At 28.9% G+C, this 25,060-nt stretch overlaps 1 protein-coding gene across 1 annotated transcript; it reads right to left on the minus strand.

Moving 5' to 3' along the window:
* Window positions 1–23,712, minus strand: LOC113369962 (polypeptide N-acetylgalactosaminyltransferase 5-like). The gene is made up of 10 exons (XM_026610592.1): window positions 23,587–23,712; window positions 6,538–6,667; window positions 4,583–4,749; window positions 4,210–4,374; window positions 3,990–4,143; window positions 3,685–3,862; window positions 1,886–2,066; window positions 843–982; window positions 542–775; window positions 1–419 (listed from the first exon to the last, which is right to left on the minus strand). The coding sequence occupies exons 1-10, from the start codon at window positions 23,588–23,590 to the stop codon at window positions 270–272; spliced, it is 1,503 nt and encodes a 500-aa protein (XP_026466377.1). The 5' UTR covers window positions 23,591–23,712; the 3' UTR covers window positions 1–269.
* Between the last annotated feature and the right edge of the window lie 1,348 nt (window positions 23,713–25,060).

Genomic DNA, 25,060 nt, shown 5'->3' on the forward strand with positions numbered 1-25,060 from the left:
ATGGAATGTCTTTTAAAAGTCTTGCATTAAATATTCGCTGATATCAATAAAAATATAGCTTGAACTTGGTTCATAACTTGAACATTCAGCGAATTATGATATGAAAATTCTTAGAAATAATGATCAGATTAAACTCGTCTCTTCTTGTGTACATTTTCTGAGACTGATATTGATTTTGTTCAATGGTATCACTACTCGAATTCATTTGTCATCTATTAAGTCCATTGCTTTTAGCTAAAATCACAAATAACTATCAAACTGAAGTCATTCTACCGATTTGCTTGCCACTTAAATTTTGTCATCATCACCCATTTTTGACCTTTGGAATTATCACAAGGTCTGAGTAAAGGCTGTGAAGAATCCTGAGGCGACGGTCTCTGAAGGCAGTTGCCAGTATTTGTGTGCTTTATTGTCTTAGCCTAGAAAATAAAAATGTATAACTTAAATTTTGCTATGTAGGGGTTTCAATGTTTTCGATTTTAGAATAATTATTAGTAAACCTAATTTTTTGCAACATTTTGTGATGTAACTAAATAACTACCTCTTCATCATATTCCCAAGCTTGATTTCCACCCATGCCATGACATCTCACTAACTTAACTGGTCCATTGGGATGAGCCGCATCTAAGCAATTATCATCAGACATGATCTGCTGTCGCTTTGTATATGCGAAAACTTGATTTCCCCCTAAGCCATGGCAATATGAAATACCTAAGTTTTCACCAGATTTTCTGCTCATTGTATCTAAGCAGTTTTTAGTTTCTACATTCCGTATCTAAAATAAACATAATAAAATAATTTGAAGTTATATTTAGAAATTATCATTAAGATATATTACTTACATCACCAAGATAATGATAATCAAGAGGCATTTGGCTTTCTGGATATATATTCTCAAGATACCATCTAAAGCTTTTACACTGAAGACGTTCTCTTAAAGCTTTACGTTCTGAAACATCGCCAACGTCAACACCTCGTGCACCTATAATAAAAATTTCTTTAAGTACTTTTATAATAAAAAATATAAATTATTCACATGAGCATTATTTTCATACAAAACAAATTTGAAGAATATTGAAGTCAAAACAAAGAAGTCAATAGACACAATTCTTCACTTCATTTTCTGGTGCTTATATTAACTTTTCAAATGTGCTTTGAAGAAAATTAAGATATTATGACAATTTATTGATAATATTTGAAATCAATTAATAATTTAGTGTATATAAATGTTAAATTAATAAACATGCTCTAACTACTCTGCCACTACTGCTTGTGATATCATGTTTTTGAATCACACGTTTTCTACTGATGTGTTCAGAATTAAGGATACCGTAATCAACACCCAAAAAAATGTGCAACTTTTTTTTTTTTTTTACTTGCTAGTAGTATTTGCAATATATAGATAATAATACAAAAAAGTGCAAGTGTGGAACTTTTAAACAAGATTTTATCTGTTAGAATTTGCTTCAAACTGTAAAACAAGATTCAGAAATAATAAGAACTTCAAATGCAGGTAAGTTTACACATAGTGAAGATTTTAAACTTTAATTAATATATTTAGTAACCTAATAATTATTACTGTGTAATAATTAATTATTTAAAATTTAGAATTTATTTTAAAAAATCCTAAAATTACTTCAAAGTTACTTTAATCACAACTAATAAGTTTTAATATTGCTTCCATAATTAAATGATCGCAAAATGATTTAGTGGCTGGTATAGAGAATACTTCATCAAATTCATTTGCAATGAAAACATTTCTAGTATTATGGTGAGTAAACGCTTATTTTTTCATTATGTAATTTTAATGCAGTTGAGAGTGCAGTAAAGCCTAAATCGAAACAGAAGAAAACCCAGTCTAATCTTTAAAAATATTATTTTGAACCTGGATTGATATTGTAGTAGAATTCCTTCCATTCATCAAGCCAGACTTCAGCGAGCCTCGCATTGTTATGATTGACAATGCGAGACGTTCCGCCTGGGAACGTGTATGGTGTCGATTTCCTGAACACATGGCCAACACGAGAACAAGGCGAAATTTCCAAATTACCACCGCACATCCATATCTAATATGGCAGTAGATGACACGCGCACATACCCAATTATCCATTAGATCCATGTTAGAGAATGTTAATTTGAATAGATTAAATTGTACTGTTAATGAACTTCTATGGTTAGCATACATATTCAGCATTGTGAACCATAATGATCATCAATTCATATGTTAATATCATGTTAATCATAAATAGCAAATGACACATATATAGAGCAAATGATATATGGTTAAGTCTAACTTTCAACAAAGCCATTCCACTATGATATTGTATTAAGTTATCATAAGCCGAATAGAAACAATCCGTACAACTTTGTTACAAGTCAGACTTTCATAGTAAACTATGAAATGAAGGTAAAACATAAGAGAAATGATTAAATATATGATTTAAAACATTGCTTAAAATTTGATTGTTGAATCTTTCAAGTAATTTACACTACAAAGCCACATTAAAAACCTCCAAATATCATTAATATACTTGATGTCATACTTTTTGTTATTTTTTCTGGCATAACAATGAGACATAATTTCTGTCTGAAAAGAAACTTATTTGTTAGCAAATGCAATAATTTCTGTTAGTTTAATATCTGAAAACTAAATATTAAATGACAATTTAAGCATAAGGGTAACCATGCTAATTTAAATGAATGAATTGGAGAGATTTTATTATATCATGAGCCATTCTGCAACACATGATCATAGACATATAAAAAAAAAACTTTTTAAATCGGTGAAAATTACCGATAAATTACACTTTAGATTTAAATTTTTCTATTTTATAAAATTACTGGTAAATCTAAAATAAACTTCATAGCAAAAATATTTATTGGTGATTAAATGATCAAGATCACCAGAGTTGTTAGAAAATAGAGTTTCATACCGAGGGCAGAATTTAAAAGCTATTATGATATAGTCATATACACGTAGTATATGTTAAGGTATATAGTTTGCAGTACCTCTTTAAACAATAAGATTAATACATGATTAATAGTTAGTTCACAGTCCCAAATTAGATAAAACCAACAACATGAATATTGATGTCGGCAAACCTGGACTCATGGCGTAATAGAAATCTCTCCATTCATCCATCCAGACTTCGGCAACCCTAGCAGCGTTGTGCAGAACTATCTTAGAAACACCTCCTGGGAACGTATACGGAGATTTATCTCGGAAGACATGACCGACGTGGGAACAAGGAATTATTTCCAATATGCCGCCACACTGCCAAACCTACACTTAGCGAAATATAGCATGAGGAAAACTTAGATTATTAATAAAATCACCCTGCGATACCACCAGATGTAAATAAGCTTAAAACTATTAAATTTAGAAAGTTGATAGTGGTATCAACTAAACTACTCAGAAATTTTTTCGTTTAAAATTGAACATGTTGAAATATTGACACTAATTAGTATCAAGATAATTTTAGATAGATAAGACTTTTAGATATTTCTCTTAAGAACAAAAACAAAACAATTCATTTGGTACTAATCCTCCTGTAAAAGATAAGTAATATGTGAACAACCAAAATATTTATGATCATTATTTCATCCATGTGAAGAGAATGTTTGAATAAGATGATTCACCTCATCGTTGATTAGCGACAAAAGATTGCTCAATAAAATACTAACCCGAAAACTCATTTCTAAGTTTTCTCCGCCCCAAATATCCATTCCTTCATCATATGATCCCAATTCGTAAAAGTAGTCCTTATCGATGGAAAATAGGCCACCAGCCATAGTTGGAGTTCGCAAAGGTGATGTTCGTTCGTTATTACGCCTTAGCATTTCTCGCTGCGGCACTCTGTACCTATAATTAGATTAATTTTTTTATTAAAAAGATATAATCTTCCATGTATGCTTTAATGATGAATACATGTAATCCATCTAAAATTTATTCATAAAATCACACACTTAGTTACAAAAAATTGATTTACCATCTGAAATTTAACTTCCAATTGAATCCACCCCAAGTCATATCTGAAGCCGTGATATATTCAAATGTATCATCTGATATTACATCTATAATTGGACAAACAACTGTTTTCCGATCTGCAGCTATTCGTGCTAAAAGTGGTTCCAACCACCCCTCTGAAATAACAAAACAATATTAATAATTGTTCTGAGAGAATAGCCATAAATTCTTATAATTAGTACCTGTGCATTCACAATGGGCATCTAAGAACGTGATGATATCGCCTCGAACATGCTTTGCTCCAAGCAGTCGCGCCCTGATCAGACCTGATCGTGTTTTGGTACGGAAAACTCTAGTTTCCACTGGGAACGTCTTAACGTAATCTTCTAATCTTTTACCTAAATGAGCTGTAAAGTAATAAGATAATTTTAGTAACTTTTCAAAGATTATGATCTGATGTGTCTGCTCAAAATTGAACATTCATTAAAAAAAGAATAATTTGAAAAGAATATCTGATTCTTGAATGGGAGATTTTGGTAGTGAAGATATATTTTGGAACAGATTATTGATTTTTGCTCACAAATTTACGATTCAAAATTTAAATAGAGACTTTACCCTTTTCACTGGCGTCATCTACTAGAATTATTTCCCTAAGAAGTGCTCTGGGCGATCGATTGATCGCGCTCCAAATCGTGCGCAATAGTGTCGTCCATGCCTCGTTGTGGAAGACTATCACAATACTAGTGGTTGGCAATCTCTTGGGATATGTTATTGATTTGCAACTGTAAGAATTTGAAATTGCAAAAATAATATAATTTTACTGTTATTGGTTTGATAAACTAAATCAATACAAGTTTTATTCGTAAGTTTAATGCCTTTTGTTGTTCATGAAATCATTCTTTAAGTTACATTTACTATTTTCTTTAGATAATTATTTTATTTTATTTGTCATTCTTTACGTTCGGCTTTGTAACTAATAACAAAAGCCCGATCTCATTGTGTTAATTCTATATAGTTTATTACATTTATACATTATATGTTAAGAACTGGATTAACGACTAATCGCCTTAATCGTACCTCAAGTACATTTACGAAAAACATCAAAATACTTCTAATAAAAAGCCAACTAAATAAATATGAAGTAAATACAAAAGAATTTGTTTTATTTTAATTGCACTAAATATTACAGAATTATTTCAGTAGTGAAAAACCATTTTACCATCAGAGGCCGCACTTAAATTAGGCAGCAATAAAAGATGCTGCATAAGCTGATTGACTTAAGAAAGTGACTTTTGTCAAATTATTATAGTTTTTTCTATAGATTTAAATAGTTATTGCATTATATAGAATTTTTTTAAATATAATATACATATAAAATAATATAAAAATATTACCAAAAAAAAACTAGTTGGTATTGGTATTTTGCCTTGAGGCAAGTTACATGAACTTCCCGATATGTGTAAATAATCGGATTAATCAATAAAAAATAAATTTATGAGTGATTAAAGTATGAAAACGAACGAACACTTTAATCGGAGTATTTTCTAAAAGCAAATTTTCAAAAATCAATAATTTTTTATTTGAACCAGTTTCCGTAGGACTTTAATGATTTGTTACGTTTATTAAGACCAAGTACTTTATCATTATACCAAGTGAATCGTCTAATTTTAATTTTAACAAACGTCAAAAAAACTATTCATTTTCTCAAACTTTGATGAATTTTTAAAATTAAACTACTTGTCGTAAGACCCTAATATTTCAGCAAGTTCTATAAGATCATGATATATATCTCCAAAAAAATTTCCATGAAAAACGGCTTAAATTTTTGTTTCAACAGTTAATTACAAGAAAACGGCTCGGTAGATTTTCACCTAAAACTAATCAGTATCATTCCCAACTAATATCTTTCGAACAGTTTTCGATTTTTTAAAATCGGTTCGGTAGTATAAGCTTAAATGTGGACGAAAAGTTTAACACTTCTTTCCAAATTACAAAGATACATCAAATGGCTTTTAAATTTCTGAAATCGGTTCAGGCGTTTTTGAGAAAACGTCGATGAAAGGTCTAATTGTGACAAATGCCAGAAAAACAGTAATAGGGCAGTAATATTTTAGTATGATCTATAAGACTATGGTATCTACCTTCCAAAAAAATCATAAAAATCGTCGAAAATTTTTATTTAACACTTTATTACAAGAAAACGGCCCGGCCGATCTAGAATTTTTCGCGAAACTATCATGACGTTGATGTACAATAGTTGTTTGAAAAGAACTCTACTATTTAGTACTATGTGGCAAAGGGCCGCACAAAAATCTAGAGACCGCAGGTTTCCCACCTATGCTATATACAATAAATACATCTAAATGCAGCCTATAAGTGTATGGAAGATAATATTTATTTTATTATTAATTCGATTTACTATTATGTATTCGGTTTACTTTATGTATTAGGTGTAGATAATATTACGTTTTCGGTATTTTATTATGTATTCCTTATACTATTGCGTTTTCAGTTTAGTATTCTACTATCATCTACTTATTGTATCAAATATAATTTACAAAAATACAAACCCTTCTAATCGAACATCTGTCAAAGATCTGTTCAGAGAGATCATATCACTGGCCAGCAGGTTGAATTGATTCTCTTTGAATTTTTCCTTCATGAGCGCTTCGTGCTCTTGCGGTATAATCACCGGTTTACCTGTGAACACACGTGGAAAGTGTTGTATCAATAATATACGAGTTTTTTCTGCGCACTGCGCGATGATCTAATCATTGTAGGTAATGAAGGTGAATTGAGAGTTAATAATAAAAAAATTAACCACGGCTGAGTATTCAATAACAGAGTCATTAAGATCAAATAAAAAGCCGAAGCCGAAATTTCGATTGATGGAAAAAAATAATTATATTTAATAACATTCATTATGGTAATGTTTAGTAAACTTTGTTGGATACAGTTGTAATGTAATTTTGGATTTTGTTTATATAATAAACATATCCAATTAAAAGATATGTTAAGAACAAGTCTTTACTTAAGGTTTGATTCAAACAACTATCATGATGTATATTGTAATACAACTTATTTTAAATAGACAAAAATAACTTGCCCACTTGCACTTGAGGAGTGACCATGACCAATTTTGTATAAGTTTTTTTCTAGTCCAGAAAAAATGTGTGATCATCTTCATGATCTCATGAGAGCATTTTGCTTATTGATTGATTGTATGCAAAAATATAAAGGTATATTAGTCATTCTACACGAAATATGTAGCTGATCAATTAAATTGCTTCATTGATCATTGGGATAGAAAGTACTAAAGTACATGAACGATTAAAATATTCATGTTCAAATTAATGATGGTCTGAAATATGTTACAAACATACAGATATTCAATACTTCTACATATTTGAATATTCACTATCGAAAGCGTTTGATTGCCTACCTATTGCAATTATGATAATTTTCTATAATTCAATAGTTGCATAGTAATCAAAATTAACGCCCATATAAAGTAAAATAATCTATAATCATTTCAATGAGGAGAGAAAAACAAGTTATGGATTATAATCCAGTATCAAATGTTTTGGCGCAATGTGAACGACCTTAAAAACACGTATCGATATGAATATTTGTACACGAATTGAAACGTAGCACGACGAATTGTGAAATTTTTAGGTAATTGTATGTATATATATATATATATATATATATATAATAAATAATATAATAACATACAAATATATATATATATATATATATATAAACTTCTACTCATGCCTAAATCTAGACACTGTTCTTTGCAATTTCCGCAAGCCAAATTTTAAAATATTACCTCATTTATTAAAGCAAAAAGTCCTTGATGTTATAAATCATTGATTAATTATTACAACATATCGCAACTGAATTTAATCTTACAAGCTTATGTCACATTATGCTTGTTATTGTTACTAATCTTTGATATATAATAACTGATGATATTTTCAATAACAATCTGTTTTCAAAGCATCGCATTAAATGCAAATGTGAATTCATAATAATTAATGAATGAAGTAAAATAAATCCGATGGATAATTATATTTATTACATCGCCTCAAATCATAATGATAATTTTTTATTATCCACGTTTGAGAAAATATGTATAACAATCGATACAGTAAGATATATGTCAGTCAAAAGATCTCTATATTTACATCAATAAATGATAATTTCAAATATTTAAATTCTTAAAACAATAATAAAAGTAAATATTAGAACAATGTTCGTCTGTACATCAGTTGGCAATTCGAAATATAAACAAAAGGTGAATGGGTGAATATATGTGATAACTCTCGATAAACTTTCTATTTAAATAATAACTTATTATTTCAATATGTAGCAGATTTTATTTTTTGCAACAAATTTTTGTAGAAAGGTTTTTGCCAAGTTTCTCTCACAAAATAAGAGACCAGTTGTAATGAATCTACAATATCATGAAATAAATACATTTTCATCCATTTTAATTTTGCAACAAACTGATTCAACATTCTTGAATATTATCTACAAAAGATTCGTACATTTTTATCGGATGATTCATAGTTCATAAAGAGATATATCTTATCCGCATATTCCTATGTAAATTTGACTATTAAAACACTCAAAAAGACCATATCAAAAAATAAATATTTGATATAATACATATTTGTTTAAAATATGTATTATTTCAGATGTTTTCAATGTACTTCATGTGTTTAAAAAAAAATCAGAATAATATTATGGATATAAAATAAACAGGATCATTATCTTCATAATTAAGTGAAAGTTAATAAAAAATTTATAATCAGATACAACTATATATGTATATATATATATATATACAATATATATATATATATATACAATATATATATATATATACAATATATATATATATATATATATAAATATATTTTGGCATAAATATTTTGTATATATATATACAAAAATATATATGTCATTTTTGAATAATCTATTCGACGACTTATATGTAAATTTATTACACAAACGAATTCATTTAATTACAAATAAATCATTGTAATTATCTGTTATTATTCAATTATTAATAATATAATTATGCAGATGTAAAGATATTTTTATAAGACTTACTATTATTAGATTAATATATAATGGTAATGTTGATGTAAACCTTTTTCGAATTGTTCGTAGTGAGCATTAATAAAGGCAATACAATTCAGACCAATACTACAAATTCTATATTTTACTAAGTGCTGTATAAATTGCCGCAAAATTTTAAATTTCAAAAAAACTGAAATGGGTTAATAATAGAAATCTTAGTATAGTTTTGTTATGTATTATGTATCTATTTGGTATTATTGACCCTAAACTCCTTCCCGATTGTTTTCACATCATGCGCACATCAATAATCCAACCTAAACTATAGGCTTGAGCTTTCTCTTTAAAGATGGATGAGAAGACTGAACCTAGTAAGATCATGACATTCAAAATTCCAAACAAAGATTATAAAATCATTTATCTAAGATGTACGTCTTTTAATTGCAATTGATTTCTCTTTAGACCATGCATTTAATTTAGTCATTATCTATTAAAAAGAAACATTTCCGCATCCCGTACTTTCTAATTTTTTTTGCATCATCTAAATTGAAGTCACCATTGGGAAAATTAAATTAGCGCATGATTACAGTTCCAATAATTCATTTGCATCAATCAAATTTTATTGTTTTGCCAGAACTTAATGAATTACTTCCGAAAAAAATGCAATTTGAATATGAATAATATTTTCATTAAGCCTGGGTTATTAAAACTTTAATACTTTCAATTAGTACTTAGCAAATCATAAAAAATAAATTACATTCATGCAAATTTAATTATTGAAAAACTATCGAAAGATCGTGTTGCTTATAATAGAAAATTCAAACACTATTTTCAACTAATTAGTATTAATTATACAAAAACAAATATAAACTTTTAGTTGAATACTGAATGAAAAAGAATACTGATGAATAATTAAAATAATAGACATTAAAATAATACTTTAGAATCCGTAAGTCAAATATTGTTTCCACCATCCAAAGAACGAAGAATGTAATAAAATACTTTCTATAATATATGCGATAAATTGCAGAGGTACAGCATCATTTAGGTAGATCTCAAGAATGATTTTCAATAACATTCATGCTAATTTTCAATCTCCTTATAATGAACAAACATTACACGAATATTTATGTATTACAAATGATAAAATATCGTGATCCAAACTGTGTGCTTAGGTCTGTTCCTGGCATAAACCTCAGAGAGACCATGAATATAATAAAATTCAAACCTTTACCGATTTGATCTTTCATCTCCCGATGGTCGTGTCCGAGGTATCGTGTGATATTGTGATGTGCAAATATGATCAAATAGCATTGAGGTAACGGATGTTAGAAACATTCATATTTTCTTTAGAACAGCGATCATTTTGATTAATTTCTCTTCCTCTTAGCAATATCAAGGATGGGTTATTGATACAATCCATTTAAAAACCTTTATTCATATAACAATAAATAAATGTCCTGTATTCTTAAAAAAAAATATATAATGGATGAAAATATTTTATTGTTCATCAATAGTAATTTACCGGCTATTAAATTTTTTTATCCCAATAATTGCAATCATATCAATTTCCCAAAACGTTCACTATATTATTCATTCTACAAACCAAGTAAAGTCTGCCGTCGATTAAATTCATCTTGCGCCAAACTCTTGAAAAACCGTCAAAATTATCTTTGGTGTTAAAACCGTGTTTTCAAAAATATTCATGAAATTACAGAACAGTACATATTAATAACTCATAAAAATGACATTAGTTGAACTATATACAGATTATTTATTATGAGTAATAGTATTTGTAAATATAACAGTGTTTGTAAATATAATAGTACGTGAATGAGTAATAGTACTTACTATATTGTATTTACAAACACTGTTATATACCCTCGTACTATTATGTACACAAATACTATTACTCATTCATACTATATTATATTTACAAACATGGCTATATACTCTCGTACTATTATGTAAACGAATACTATTACTCATTCGAGTACTATTATATTTATAAACACTGTTATATATACTCTCGTACTATTATGTACACAAATGCTATTACTCATCCACGTACTATATTGTATATACTAATACTATTATATGCTCTCGTACTATTATGTACACAAATACTATTACTCATTGACGTACTATATTATATTTACAAACACTATTATATACTCGCGTACTATTATATACACAAATACTATTACTCATTGTCGTACTATATTATATTTACAAACATGGTTATATACTCTCATACTATTATATACACAAAAATGTTTGTGAATATAATATAGTAAAGAATGAGTAATAGTATTTGTGAATATAGTAGTACGAGAGTATATAACAGTGTTTGTAAATATAATAGTACGAGAATGAGTAATAGTATTTGTTCACATAATAGTACGAGAGTATATAACCATGTTTGTAAATATAATACAGATTCCTCAATGAGTAATAGTATTTGTGTACATAATAGTACGAGAGTATTTAACAGTGTTTGTAAATTTATATAGTACGTCAATGAGTAATAGTATTTGTGAATATAATAGTACGAGAGTATATAACAGTGTTTGTAAATATAATAGTACGAGAATGAGTAATAGTATTTGTTTACATAATAGTACCAGAGTATATAATCATGTTTGTAAATATAATATAGTACGTCAATGAGTAATAGGATTTGTGAATATAATAGTACGAGAGTATATAACAGTGTTTGTAAATATAATAGTACGAGAATGAGTAATAGTATTTGTTTACATAATAGTACGAGAGTATATAACCATGTTTGTAAATATAATATAGTATGAATGAGTAATAGTATTTATGTGTATAATAGTACGAGAGTATATAACCGTGTTTGTATATATAATATAGTACGTCAATGAGTAATAGGATTTGTGAATATAATAGTACGAGAGTATATAACAGTGTTTGTAAATATAATAGTACGAGAATGAGTAATAGTATTTGTTTACATAATAGTACGAGAGTATATAATCATGTTTGTAAATATAATATAGTATGAATGAGTAATAGTATTTGTGTATATAATAGTACGAGAGTATATAACCATGTTTGTAAATATAATATAGAATGTCAATGAGTAATAGTATTTGTGTACATAATAGTACGAGAGTATATAATAGTATTTGTAAATACAATATAGTACGTGGATGAGTAATAGCATTTGTGTACATAATAGTACAAGAGTATATAACAGTGTGTATATATATAATAGTACGTCAATGAGTAATAGTATTTGTGTATATAATAGTACGAGAGTATATAATAGTGTTTGTAAATATAATATAGTACGTCAATGAGTAATAGTATTTGTTTACATAATAGTACGAGAGTATATAACAGTGTTTGTAAATATAATAGTACGAGAGTATATAACAGTGTTTGTAAATATAATAGTACGAGAATGAGTAATAGTATTTGTTTACATAATAGTACGAAAGTATATAACCATGTTTGTAAATATAATATAGTAAGGAATGAGTAATAGTATTTGTGTATATAATAGTACGAGAGTATATAACCATGTTTGTAAACATAATATAGTAAGTCAATGAGTAATAGTATTTGTTTACATAATAGTACAAGAGTATATAACCATGTTTGTAAATATAATATAGTAAGGAATGAGTAATAGTATTTGTGTGAATAATAGTACGAGCGTATATAACAGTGTTTGTAAATATAATTGATAAATCACTTTATTCTCCTGAATGACGATTGAAGGAATACTCCTATGACAATCTTCTGAAGTATTTTTTTTAAATTATATAATTTAATCAATTAACCGTAAATAATATTGAACCTCAAGTACTATGATGAGTATTTCATAAATTCTATACAAATAAGTCTCAATACCAATCCCTGCTAAGTCAAGAAATTTCGTAATCAAAGAATACAATACAATACTAATAATATAGCAAGTTATAAAACGACATATTCCGGAAATTGACTATTTTATTAAAAGCTATAACTTTCCAAAGTGCCTTTATATATTTCGTGAATCTTGACTAAGCGAAACGCCAAGTAATTGCCTAAGAATGGAATATTCAGTAAAATCATTTCGGGACGTCACATAAAAATTAATCAATACTATACACAACTATTAAATTTAATTCTTTACGCTATTTGTTTTTCCGGTCGTACACAATACTTGCATAAATAAATAATAAAAAGTTGTTTATATATCATATATTCAAACGCATGCAAATATTTTGTCTTTTGATCAAATCCATTAGCGTGATATGATGATAATACAAATTGAACAATATTTCTAAATATCCAATAATAGAAAGAAAACCATTATGTTAAAGTATTACCAAGAGTTGCGTGCAAATTGCATAATTTAATTACTATTCCCAAGATAACACGTGATTGATGAAGCAGAAAACGGCATACATAATGCAAATGGCATCGATAAGATAAAGCTAATGAATGTGGTAAAATAAAGTTACTTGGACACCATTAATGACAAAACGTAAACCATTTTTAATGTCTTCTTAAATTGCGAGGAGCTTTAAAACTAATGAGACGCGTAAAACCATTCTGTTTATCAATGGAAAATGAAAATGGGCTATTAGTTATGATAGTACATATAATAAAGACAAGAAATATCATTGATTTTGTCAAAACCGTAATATTAACCCTCCGTCGGTCGGCGTGGTCTGGCCAGACTTTTTTCGACTTCAATTAAAAAAAATACTTCTAGTAATCCTATCGACTTGAAATTTCTTGACTTTTCCTAAAATCTCATTAGCTATCAATCAATGAAAAAATCAGGACGAAAAAATGTACAGAAGGATAATTATAAGGATATTAACTTTTTTATACTTCGAACGGTCGGAAAGGTCTGTCTAGACCATCCATACATTTTGTATGAAATATATGCTTTTTGATATATGTAAACCAGTATTTTGTCTTTTTTCATGGTATTTTCTATTCAAACTGCGTTGTATATATACTTTGCTATGTATTGTAACATGAATGTTAGTATTTTCATGACGAGAGTTCCTTGAAAACCTAACAAACTTATTGGTAATCGCAAACACTGAAAATCGGATGACTAGTGCACACATTATCAACAATTTTGCTACCCGTACTGCGTTCGAAATTTTTTTTTGGCAAACCTATAGTGAAATTATATTTTCACTTTGAGTTTTACAACTCATTTCAAAGGCGACGCACCTCATTTCGTTTTCATTTGAATTTCACATTCATTTCAAAGGCGCCGAAAAAGAATAAATATTGTTTTTTATTGATATAAAACAGCAAAATTAACAAAAAAGCAACGATTTTTTTATATTTCTTGATTTTTTAAATATAATATAATATAATGTAATATTTTTATTATAAGCAAGATCAACACATGCAAAAGACGGTAAGAAAAAGAAAAAATCAGAACTATAAATATTTACTACTAATAATCGTTAATATATAAGACACCAAAAACTCATTTATCCCATATAAATGCATGGAAAATGAATGGTGGTCCAGCCAGACCTTTCCGACCGTTCGTAGGTGAAAAAATATCCGACCGACGGAGGGTTAATATGCATTGGTGCTTACATATAACTTGTCAAAACTTAGGGCAAATTCAATATCACTGGTAGACTCGTTTTGCCCAAAATTAATTCAAAATACAAATAATGGTGCAGTTCTATAAATTAGCCTCAGTTCCAGATTTTATTGCTACATAGTAAAAATTCAGCAACTTGAAATTTTGACGTAATCGTTAACAGTATTTTTATGACATACCCAAACCACTTTTATTTTCCTTAATATTTAATCCCCCTCCAATTATGGATGTGGGCCATATGTGCGTTCCGATAGCATTTGACGATTTAGTGTCGTTCTTCCGCATCGATGGCCATAGGTGGCAAAGCAGATATAATGCGGCACGGACGGACAGGTATTGTGATGTTAATGAACGGCCGAGGCAAGCGTATTGTCACCGTCACGCCGACTACTCACGGGCGACACATCAGAGCCGGCTGGCTTACCTTGGGGCATACTACAAAACCCTTGTGAAATTCTAATTGGAAACTCCTATTCGGGCTTTAATGCAAATACTTTTCTTTGGTCGATGGTGCTTTAAAAGAATCAATCGAATATTGTAAAAAGATACAGGTAGTCCGGCCAATTTACGCATTCAAGGATACAAAATTCATAATGAGGAGTAGAGAGAATCAGAAGAAGAAGGAGAATCAGGAGAATAAGGATATTTTTTGACCTTTGACCTGGTGCCAATTTTTTAGCTCGCACTGGAACGATGAGGACTTTGATGATTTCTTTTATAATTGTATTTTAAGCTATTTTACCAAGTTACAGCCCATTATGAGATTTATTGTAACCTTACCCTGATTTCAGGGGCGAAAGGTTATAACGGTATCAAAATGTATGCCGCAAATTCGGAATTGGGTGGAAAAACTTGTTGTCAAAAGGATAGCTGTAAATACTATATAGAAATATTTATCATATTTGTGTAAATACTCAAACATTTTGTTGCACTTATAACACATGTGAAAGGTCCAACTAATGTTATATTGTAACATTTGTACCATTTAGAGGTTATGTTTTAGTAGTAAAAAACGCTCGATTAAACTCCATATGCAATTTCGTGGCTATCATATATAACATAGTTATTTTATCCGCAAATTGATCCGTAAGTTTTTTTTTATTAACTATAGTTTTTTTTTAAATTTATATAGTTTAAATCCAGCATTGGTTCAAATTTTGCAGTAAAATGGATAGATAGCACTAAGATTTTTTTAGCATTATCATTTTGTTATTTTTACAGTGATCAGAACTATTAGACAGACTCTATAAGCTGTCTTGATCACTTATTTTTAAGAACGACGTTGTTAGTAGGCAATTAAATTAGCCATCCACCTATTATGCACTTTTCATGAACAATGCTTTTTTTAAAAGAAAAGTTTTACGGTCATACAGGAATGATTTAACGTACCCATCAGAGATTTTGTTTTGCCATTATATTAAATTTCTTCTTTAAAGCACGGGAAGTGGTTTAAATAGTATTTTCATGATGTATTGTATTATATGATCGGTTTGAATTAACATAATTTTCTAAACAAAGTAATTACTAAAACACATTCATGTCGATATGTAACAACAATACACAAAGCATAAACTCATGGTACCTATACAACTTTTTTTTTATTAAGGAGCATGCTTACAATGAAACAAAATCCAGCATCTAAATTTTGTATCATATATTCTTATCATCTGAGTGGCCAATTCTTGTCATCAAAAGAGTTCTTATCATGTTATGGGTCTATCTCTCAATGCTATTATAGACCCGTAGTATTTATTTTCCTCTGTTTCCTAGATTTGGCCCTGGCAGGAACAGGTGATATGACCCACATTGCGTATAAACGAATAATATGCAAACCAACTATGTAATTAGGTAATTGTTCAATGTGCGCGTTTTATTTTGTGGCGCACGTACGAATCGTTAAAAAATTATACAGCATGTTAACATTCCTGAATGAATTGAATTAAAATGCAACGGCAATTAACACTTAAATAAAAGAAATGAATTGTTGACATGATGCAATTAGTACGACAATATATTTTATTTATACTGGAACGTAGTAAAAACTAAAGTAGAGCTTAATTTCACAACATTGGGGTAATAGACATTTGAATTTAAACCAGTGTAAGGATCATAGACCTTATACTACCTTGTAGTATAAGGTCTATGGTAAGGATACATTCATAAATACTAGGATACAAAATATGCTTAAATTAAATGCACAAAAATTAAAATATTAAATAACCCGCCTTTCATAACTAATTTCATAATTAATTCACAACATTCGTTAAATTTGTATTACCTAAAAAGCTAAAACTGGATTGCATATTGTCTTCAGTTCCATCATCTTAATTAGTAATAATTTACCTAAATTTCTTTTATATGTTTGGTAAATATCGAATCTCGAATACCTTCCTACTAACGACACCTACTAACGATATGTATACGAAGTAATTTCATTTAAACTAAAGCATTCCAGCTATATTCATTCCGTTGTAATGTATTTCCACAAATTATCTATAAATATCAGTGCGAAAGTAATTATTTCAACGATTGTCTACCAAATAGAATTTTGATAATGAACATTGTTAAACGAATTTCATATCATAGAATGTATTTACCGTAAGGTAACGCAAGGTATTCCAAAAATGCAATCACCGCTGAGATGGATGTATAGAGAAAGTGTCTAGGAGCTAAATATCAGCACAAAATGTTTTGATTTGAAATTGAGTTGCTTTATATATTGCTGTATAATCCTCAGTAAAGTATAATTTATTTGTAATTAAAAAAATGCAAAAAAGAATATTTACTTCCTCAGAGCACTTCTGCCTTATTTCACAAATCAATTGTAATAATGAAATGAGAGATTGAAGATTGATACGTACAAAAGATTAATTCTTTGGAGTACACGTGATGGTATATTAGAATACATGATAAAATTTAGATGCTAGATTTTGTTTCATTGTGAGCATGTTTCTTTATAAAAAAAAGTTGTATAGGTACCATGAGTTTATGCTTCGTGTATTGTTGTTACATATCGACATGAATGTGTTTTTGTAATAACTTTGTTTAGAAAATTATGTTAATTCAAACCAATCATATAATACAATACATCAGGAAAATACTATTTAAACCACTTCCCATACGTTAAAGAACAAATTTAAAATAATGGCAAAACAAGATGGTTCTTATGGGTACGATAAATCATTCCTGTATGACCATAAAACTTTTCTTTTTAAAAAAAGCATTGTTCATGAAAAGTGCATAATAGGTGGATGGCTAATTTAAAATATAGAAAGCTAAATAATTTCAATGAGCACAGACCATGTCTGCAAACAATTACACATGCCATTTAATAATCGCCATAATAACTCTCGACGCGGCGCAATTAATGTGATAATTCTTATGATTGCAGAGGCCTTTCTGTGATATGAACGTGCGACATTCGTTGTGACATGAAGAACATATTGTCTTCGCGAGCATTGCGCCAAGAAAGCTTCTCAGAGCCTTGAGATGGTGAGCTACATCCTTCTAACTAATGTAATAATATAATTTCAGGCATTGTAAAATCAATACAATAATGACACGGTTTTTGAATGTTTCGAATCATATTTTTTTAAAACATTGTATAGGTATTTTGGAAATACCTTTAAAATTAAAATAAGACATTAAACCTGTTGTCACCTGGCCGTTCCAAGTTACTCTGTCTATGGGGTAAAAAGGTCTAGATATCAAATTTTTGAAAGACAGCAAAAAAACTAGAAACTTTTCAAAAAGCAGGCCAAAGAAAAAATACTTAATTCATTTTCTATCTCTCCTCGCAGAAATTTGAAAATTTTGTATTAGCTCAGTAGTATTTTTTACAATTATACACAAAATTCCAAATCCAAAAAGAATCTGAAAAACTTGAAACGAAATCAATAAGTCGAAAGACCAGAAAAGACTTGGATTGGATTATACCATGTTTTCTATATAAAGTGTATAAAACTTCCAGTTTAATTGAATTGACAAAATATAGACAAACTAATAATAGGGTTTATTGTTTTAATAATGCATCATTATATATAGCATTCAAACAACCACATCCTTATACACTTGAAGTATTATTTTTTTTGATTCTGTAGAAATTGTTTAGAATATACCTTACTTAGCAAAACAACGTTTGCCGGGTCATATATACATATACATACATATATATATATATTATATATATATATATTGAAATATGTGAGTATGGTGTTGATATATATTTTGATAAGTTATTTAGAATCGGGCAGTAACACCAAGTAAAGAAAAAAAACTAAAGTAGTCTACTTTAGTGGTTTGATATATGTGTGTGTGTGTGTAACTTGTAAAAATTAGAGAGATTAAATGGTTAATATGTAGACAGTCCAAATTATTCATAGAGAACACATAGAGAATTCATAGAGAACAAACTCAACTCAAAGAGAATCAAACCAATGTATACTTACGACCTAGAGCTGTGGGGATATGTACCTCTGAATCTAATTTAGCAATCATTCAGAGAACACAGACAAAAATATTAAGAACAATACTGAACTCTCCTTGGTGCGTCACTAATCAGACTACCTAAAACTATTTAAAATTGAAGACTGTTCACAAAACATTAAAAAAACGAACTTCAAAACATCGAAGCAAACCAGACTATAAAGTACATCCTATTACCCTCACAAAACATAAAAAAATAACCTTTTGATATGATAATGCCATACCATACCAATTCGTCAAATAAGGTAACATATATTGAAAGATAGATCAATGGGTCTTACCTTAGTTTAACACTATGTACTCGTATATCAGTTAAGTTTATACAAATTTTTTTATCCGATTGCTAAATAAAGTTATTACAAAAAAGTGTAATAAAAACAAACACTGAAATCTAAAGTTAATAATTATTATCTGTATAACTGAGGAATCTTGATGATAATTTATATTTTTTTAATTTGAAGACTTTAATTTAAGAGCATCATCTTAATATGTACGAATTTCATCATAATATTCGGTCTAAATTAGATTTTTCTAATTAATATAGAAATTCCCAGCAAATTTGATAATTTACAATGGTCAGTTGTACAAAAGATATTAAATTAAAATATTGACCGTTGGAAAAAACAACTCAATTGATCAATAAATAAATTATAACAATATTATAATCGAATATATCTATATTCAATATTATTTTGCTGATTATTAAAATTAAGACGCAAAAATTCTCATCGCAGATCAATGTTGACTAATATCAAATGGCCATTTTTCTTTCTATAATAGTTTTCTGTTAGTAACATTTATAGATATTTTCCAAGTCTTTCAAATAAATTTGGAAATATTTCATCCATATTTAGTTATTTCAGTATCGACAAAAACAATTTAGATAGACAAGAGTACTTGCATTTAGTATGCATTAACATTTTTACAAGTCGATAATCTGTTGCATGAATGTTATTAACAGACACGCTAACAAAAAAGCGATAAGGGTAATTATGAATGTCATTGAAATTCTGAAGGAAATGAATTATTATAAAAACTTAAAAGCTGAAGATAATACAAAAAACATAGAAAAGAAATTTTGGAACATGAGCGTGTTATATGTTGTATCGATGATGAAATTTCCAACTCCGTTATATTGTCGATGATGCTGATTCAGATCAGATTTAGTTCTAGACACATGTCTCGCATTCAATTTGTGATCATATTGCTCTCCAAGCAAACTGCTGTCTTATAAATTATGAATTGTGATCGTTGTGCAAATCGTTTGTTATACGCTTTCTCGTATGTCATTGCGGGATTTGTCCTCCGCCACGAATTACATGCGCGAATGAACCCACGAATCGCTTAATGTCGATTCGAAGGCAAATTTTATACGAGATGTTTATTACTGAACATTGAGATGTATATCGAGTGGAAAAAATCACAAAAAAGGAATTGGATATTGAAGTATATAAAGCAAAGCCGATGCTATTAATACAACTGCATGAAGTAAAATAAGTTTAATTTAACTTCAAATTTAAATTTATACATTTACATGTATCTTTTAGAAATTTGTACAAAAGTTGGTAAAATAATTGAAGAAATTTAGCACAGAAAATTTACTGCAAACGAATTTGATTTTTCATGAGAATCACTGTACCCATAGTCGTATGAAAATCTTGTTTACCTGTTACAACAGTACATCTTTTTATTGACTCTTTGACTAACTCTTTATTGGAAACTTGTAGAAATTGTAAATATTATTCCATGAATAAAAAAAGAACAAAATATTAGAACATATAAAACAATAAAATAACCCTTTCCCCATAATCAATTTACTTAAACTCTGTGAAACTTTTCTCAAAATTACCTATCCTCAGTTGAAATATCATAAACGTTTATTTACCACACAATTTTAGCCTATTTACGTTAACTGTGGTTTAAATGTACAATCTCTTATATCATTAGTTCCACTAACTGTGATATTCACTCTTCCAGAAAATTTAGCCGAAATTAATTCAGATTATAGACGCATATCCACAGACCTTATCGCGTATTACAGTTATGAAAATATTTATGTATATTATATTACCTATGCATAATGAAAATACTGTTGGTTTAAGATAATTCGATAAATTGTATTATAAACCAGATGCAGAAAAAAATCAGAAATTATAAGGTTATTATATTAATATAAAATAGAGAAAGCTAAATGCAATTGTTAAAGGTTATGTATAACAAATAGTTTCAATGCATTTATAAAATAACTTCATTTTTATAGCTGCACGTTTTACAGAATACAATTATTTGTAGAATAGAACCATAAAATTTGCAAGCTAGTACAATCACAGCATTATAATAACCGTATAATAAATCTATAAATCATTTTTGTAGAACAGATTTACGATTTTATGATCTTGTACTTAATTTGTTTCAATCAAAGCGTAAATAATTTTATCGATATAATAATAATGAAAAATAGATTTTATAAGTGCAGACAAAAACAACTTGACGGTTCCGTGTGAAATAATTATGGAATTTATTAGGTAAAGTATAAGTTTTGGCACGTGGCCATAATGGCAACATTATCGACCTGTATGAAAAAGGTAACATGGTAAACTGATATACGGCTAATGAGGCCAATTGAAAAAAAAGTCATGCTAAAAAAATACAGGTCTTTTAGCATTTATTCCAAGTCTCAACCAAAACCCAAACCGTTTGCAGAGATTTACTTCAATTATACAGTACCCAATAATGCTCTAAACAGTGATTCCCGAAGTGGTCCACATGAACCCTCAGGGGTCCATGGCAACTTTCAAGGAGTCCACGGCAGGGGAAACAAAATTTGGGGGTCCACGAAATAAAAATAGGGATCCACGGCATTTTAGAAATGATTTAAACTTAAATGTTAGTATTGAGCGCGGAGCCAGCCTCTTATCAACCTCGCATATCTCAGAAACTATTGAATGTTTCAACTTTAAATTTTTGTCAAATATTTAGTAAAGTGTATTAACATGTATGTCAAGTTTCATCAAAATCGAATTATGCATTTTTGAAACGTACGTACAATCTGTTTCAATACTAGTATTGAGAGCGGAGCCAGCCACCAATCAACCTCGCATTTATATTGAATGTTCCATCTTTAAATTCCTGTCAAATATTGAGTAAAGTGTATTAACAATGTATCTCAAGTTTTATCAAAATCGAATTATGCATTTTTGAAAACGTACAATCTGTTTCAATACTAGTATTGAGAGCGGAGCCAGCCACTCATCGACCTCGCATATCTCAGAAACTATTGAATGATCCTACTTTAAATATTTGTCAAATATTTAGTAAAGTGTGGTAACAATGTATGTCAAGTTTCATCAAAATCGAATTATGCATTTTGAAAACGTACAATCTGTTTCAATACTAGTATTGAGAGCGGAGCCAGCCACTCATCAACCTCGCATATCTCAAAAACTATTGAATGTTCCAACTTTAAATTTCTGTCAAATATTTAGTAAGTGTAGTAAACAATGTGTGTCAAGTTTCATCAGAATCCATTATGCATTTTTGGGTAACGGATAAACTGTTTCAATACTAGTATTGAGAGCGAAACCAGCCACCAATCAACCTCGCGTATCTCAAAACTATTGAATGTTCCAACTTTAAATTTCTATCAAATATTTAGTAAAGTGTAATAACATTGTATGTCAAGTTATCAAAATCGAATTATGCATTTTTGAAAACGTGCAATCTGTTACAATACTAGTATTGAGAGCGGAGCCAACCACCCATCAACCTCGCATATCTCAAAACTATTGAATGTTCCAACTTTAAGTTATTTCCAGTTCCAGTAAAGTGTATTAACAATGTATGTCGAGTTTCATCAGAATCGAATTATGCATTTTTAAAACGGATAATCTGTTTCAATACAGAAACTATTCAATTCAATCGTTGAATGAAACATCGCAAGGGTCCACGGCACAAACAAGTTTGGGAACCTATGCTCTAAAATATACTCAATGAGATTTGGTACATGAGCTTTTGCTTCATTTAAAATAAAAAGAATGTAACTACATGTTTTCAGCAAAGCAGTTATTTAATGTTAAAAAGCATTTTTATTCTTGATAAAAAAAATAAAATGTTGTCCATGAAAACGAGATTAAAAAGTGATCCTTTACATATGCATCACATCGTAAATTTATACAACACCACCGGCTTGCATGCACTTTTCACATTGTTAAAACGGGTTAAGATTATAGCCGCATAAAGTTGAACGAAACATAGAGCGTTATAACTCATATGAAATGGCCGAAAGAAATTTATGAGCATCGGTAGCAGCCGGTTCACCAGGCAAAACATGATATGTATATACTAATTTGACCCCTCAAAATTATTTGAACTTACTTAAAGAACTCGAATTAAAAAACACGGAACTTATTACAATTAATTGATGAATTTATTATGATTTATCACTTACCCATTTCGCCGGGTTTTCCATATCCCTCAGGAACTATCGGTGCAGGTTTCCATCTCCTCAGCTTTTTAGCAGGATAATGTCCTTCTACCGGGATATCGTTATCATCCTCTCCGCCATCGGCAAAATCTTCTTCTTTCCGAGAACAGTTCAGCCTTATTGGCGACGAGTGCCTTTGGATGATCAATCTGCAACAAAAAGGGAATCATCAATTATTGGCTGAAGATTAAAGTTGATAGACTATTAGTTCAACAATATTATTATTCTAAACGTTTTAGCTTTAAAAACATTTTCTTTAACAAAAGAAACAATATACAAGGTACAACATATCAAGTACCTACGGTGACCATTTTTGATAGCATGTATTTTCATAAAAATGATATATCATTTCATTATATATGAAAACACGAGAATAGACACATTTAACCTAGTGAAATAAGTAACTCATTCGCAAAACTCGCTATTAATTGTATGAGCCATTGTAATGGATGAAAACGGAATTGCATGGCATTACGAAATAATTCATGCCACATTGCATTGTGAAAAAACTACTGTGAGTTCAATAGCATCGCTGTTTGTAACCTATTCGTAATAGAATAGTTTGCTAATTAGCAAATATTGAATCATTAAGCAATCTGTAACATGTAGTTGCAAAACGAACATAATAAATGCAATCGATGGCACTTTTCAAAACAAAGAGTAGATAGAAAATTATTGATTTATCTATACCTACATCAGAACTCAATATGCGAAATTTCTAAAGGAAAACGGAATTTATTTATTATATATGTATATTGTGAAAAAGATCTGTTTGCTCCAATCTTTAATAAGATGGCAATGTACATATTCAAAAAGATGATTATTTAATTTTCTATAACATAAATTGGAAACAAATTTAACGAAAGGTAATTACATTACAATCTATTCTTAAAATGTTCATTTGCAACTAAATAAATATTTCAAGAAGCAATAGCTAATGTAACTATTTATTATGTACGTTTTGACACCATATGTGTGTCATCATGCAGCAAGTTTAAACAAATTTAAACATATTATTTAATGAAAAAACCAAAATATGTAGTTAATGACATGATCTCTAAATTGCAAATCAAGATAAATAAAAGGCGTGAAATAAAATAAATTCAAAATAAGATTTATTACATTTGCTCGCAGGTATGTAGTGTTCAAGGTAGCTCTATTTCAATGCAAATTCAATTATAATCACATTAAATTTTTGATTACTTACAAAAATATGATATAATTCAACACCACATGGCCGACATGGCAGATTTATTATTACAGCAACGCAAAAAAAATAAATAAACGCACTTTTAGTGTACTATCAAATATCATGCGTGAAAAAATGATTATCCGGAATTATTGAACTATTGTTAAATATTTTGATAATAATAATGAAAAATGTTTTATTAAGATGTAAACTTGAGCATAAGATTTTTTTTAAATATTGTAACAGTGA

Source organism: Ctenocephalides felis, unplaced genomic scaffold (genome assembly GCF_003426905.1).
Source record: "Ctenocephalides felis isolate EL2017-DRISC unplaced genomic scaffold, ASM342690v1 CF-g0.4_SCAFFOLD_01492, whole genome shotgun sequence".
In the NCBI taxonomy this organism is placed as follows: Eukaryota; Metazoa; Arthropoda; class Insecta; order Siphonaptera; family Pulicidae; genus Ctenocephalides; species Ctenocephalides felis.

Coding starts and splice junctions, on each gene's coding strand:
- LOC113369962 (XM_026610592.1), bottom strand. Junction 2,067..3,684: donor ACTTAGAAATGAGTTTTCGG/GTTAGTATTTTA, acceptor CTGCCATATTAG/ATATGGATGTGCGGTGGTAA. Junction 420..541: donor CTTGGGAATATGATGAAGAG/GTAGTTATTTAG, acceptor TTTATTTTCTAG/GCTAAGACAATAAAGCACAC.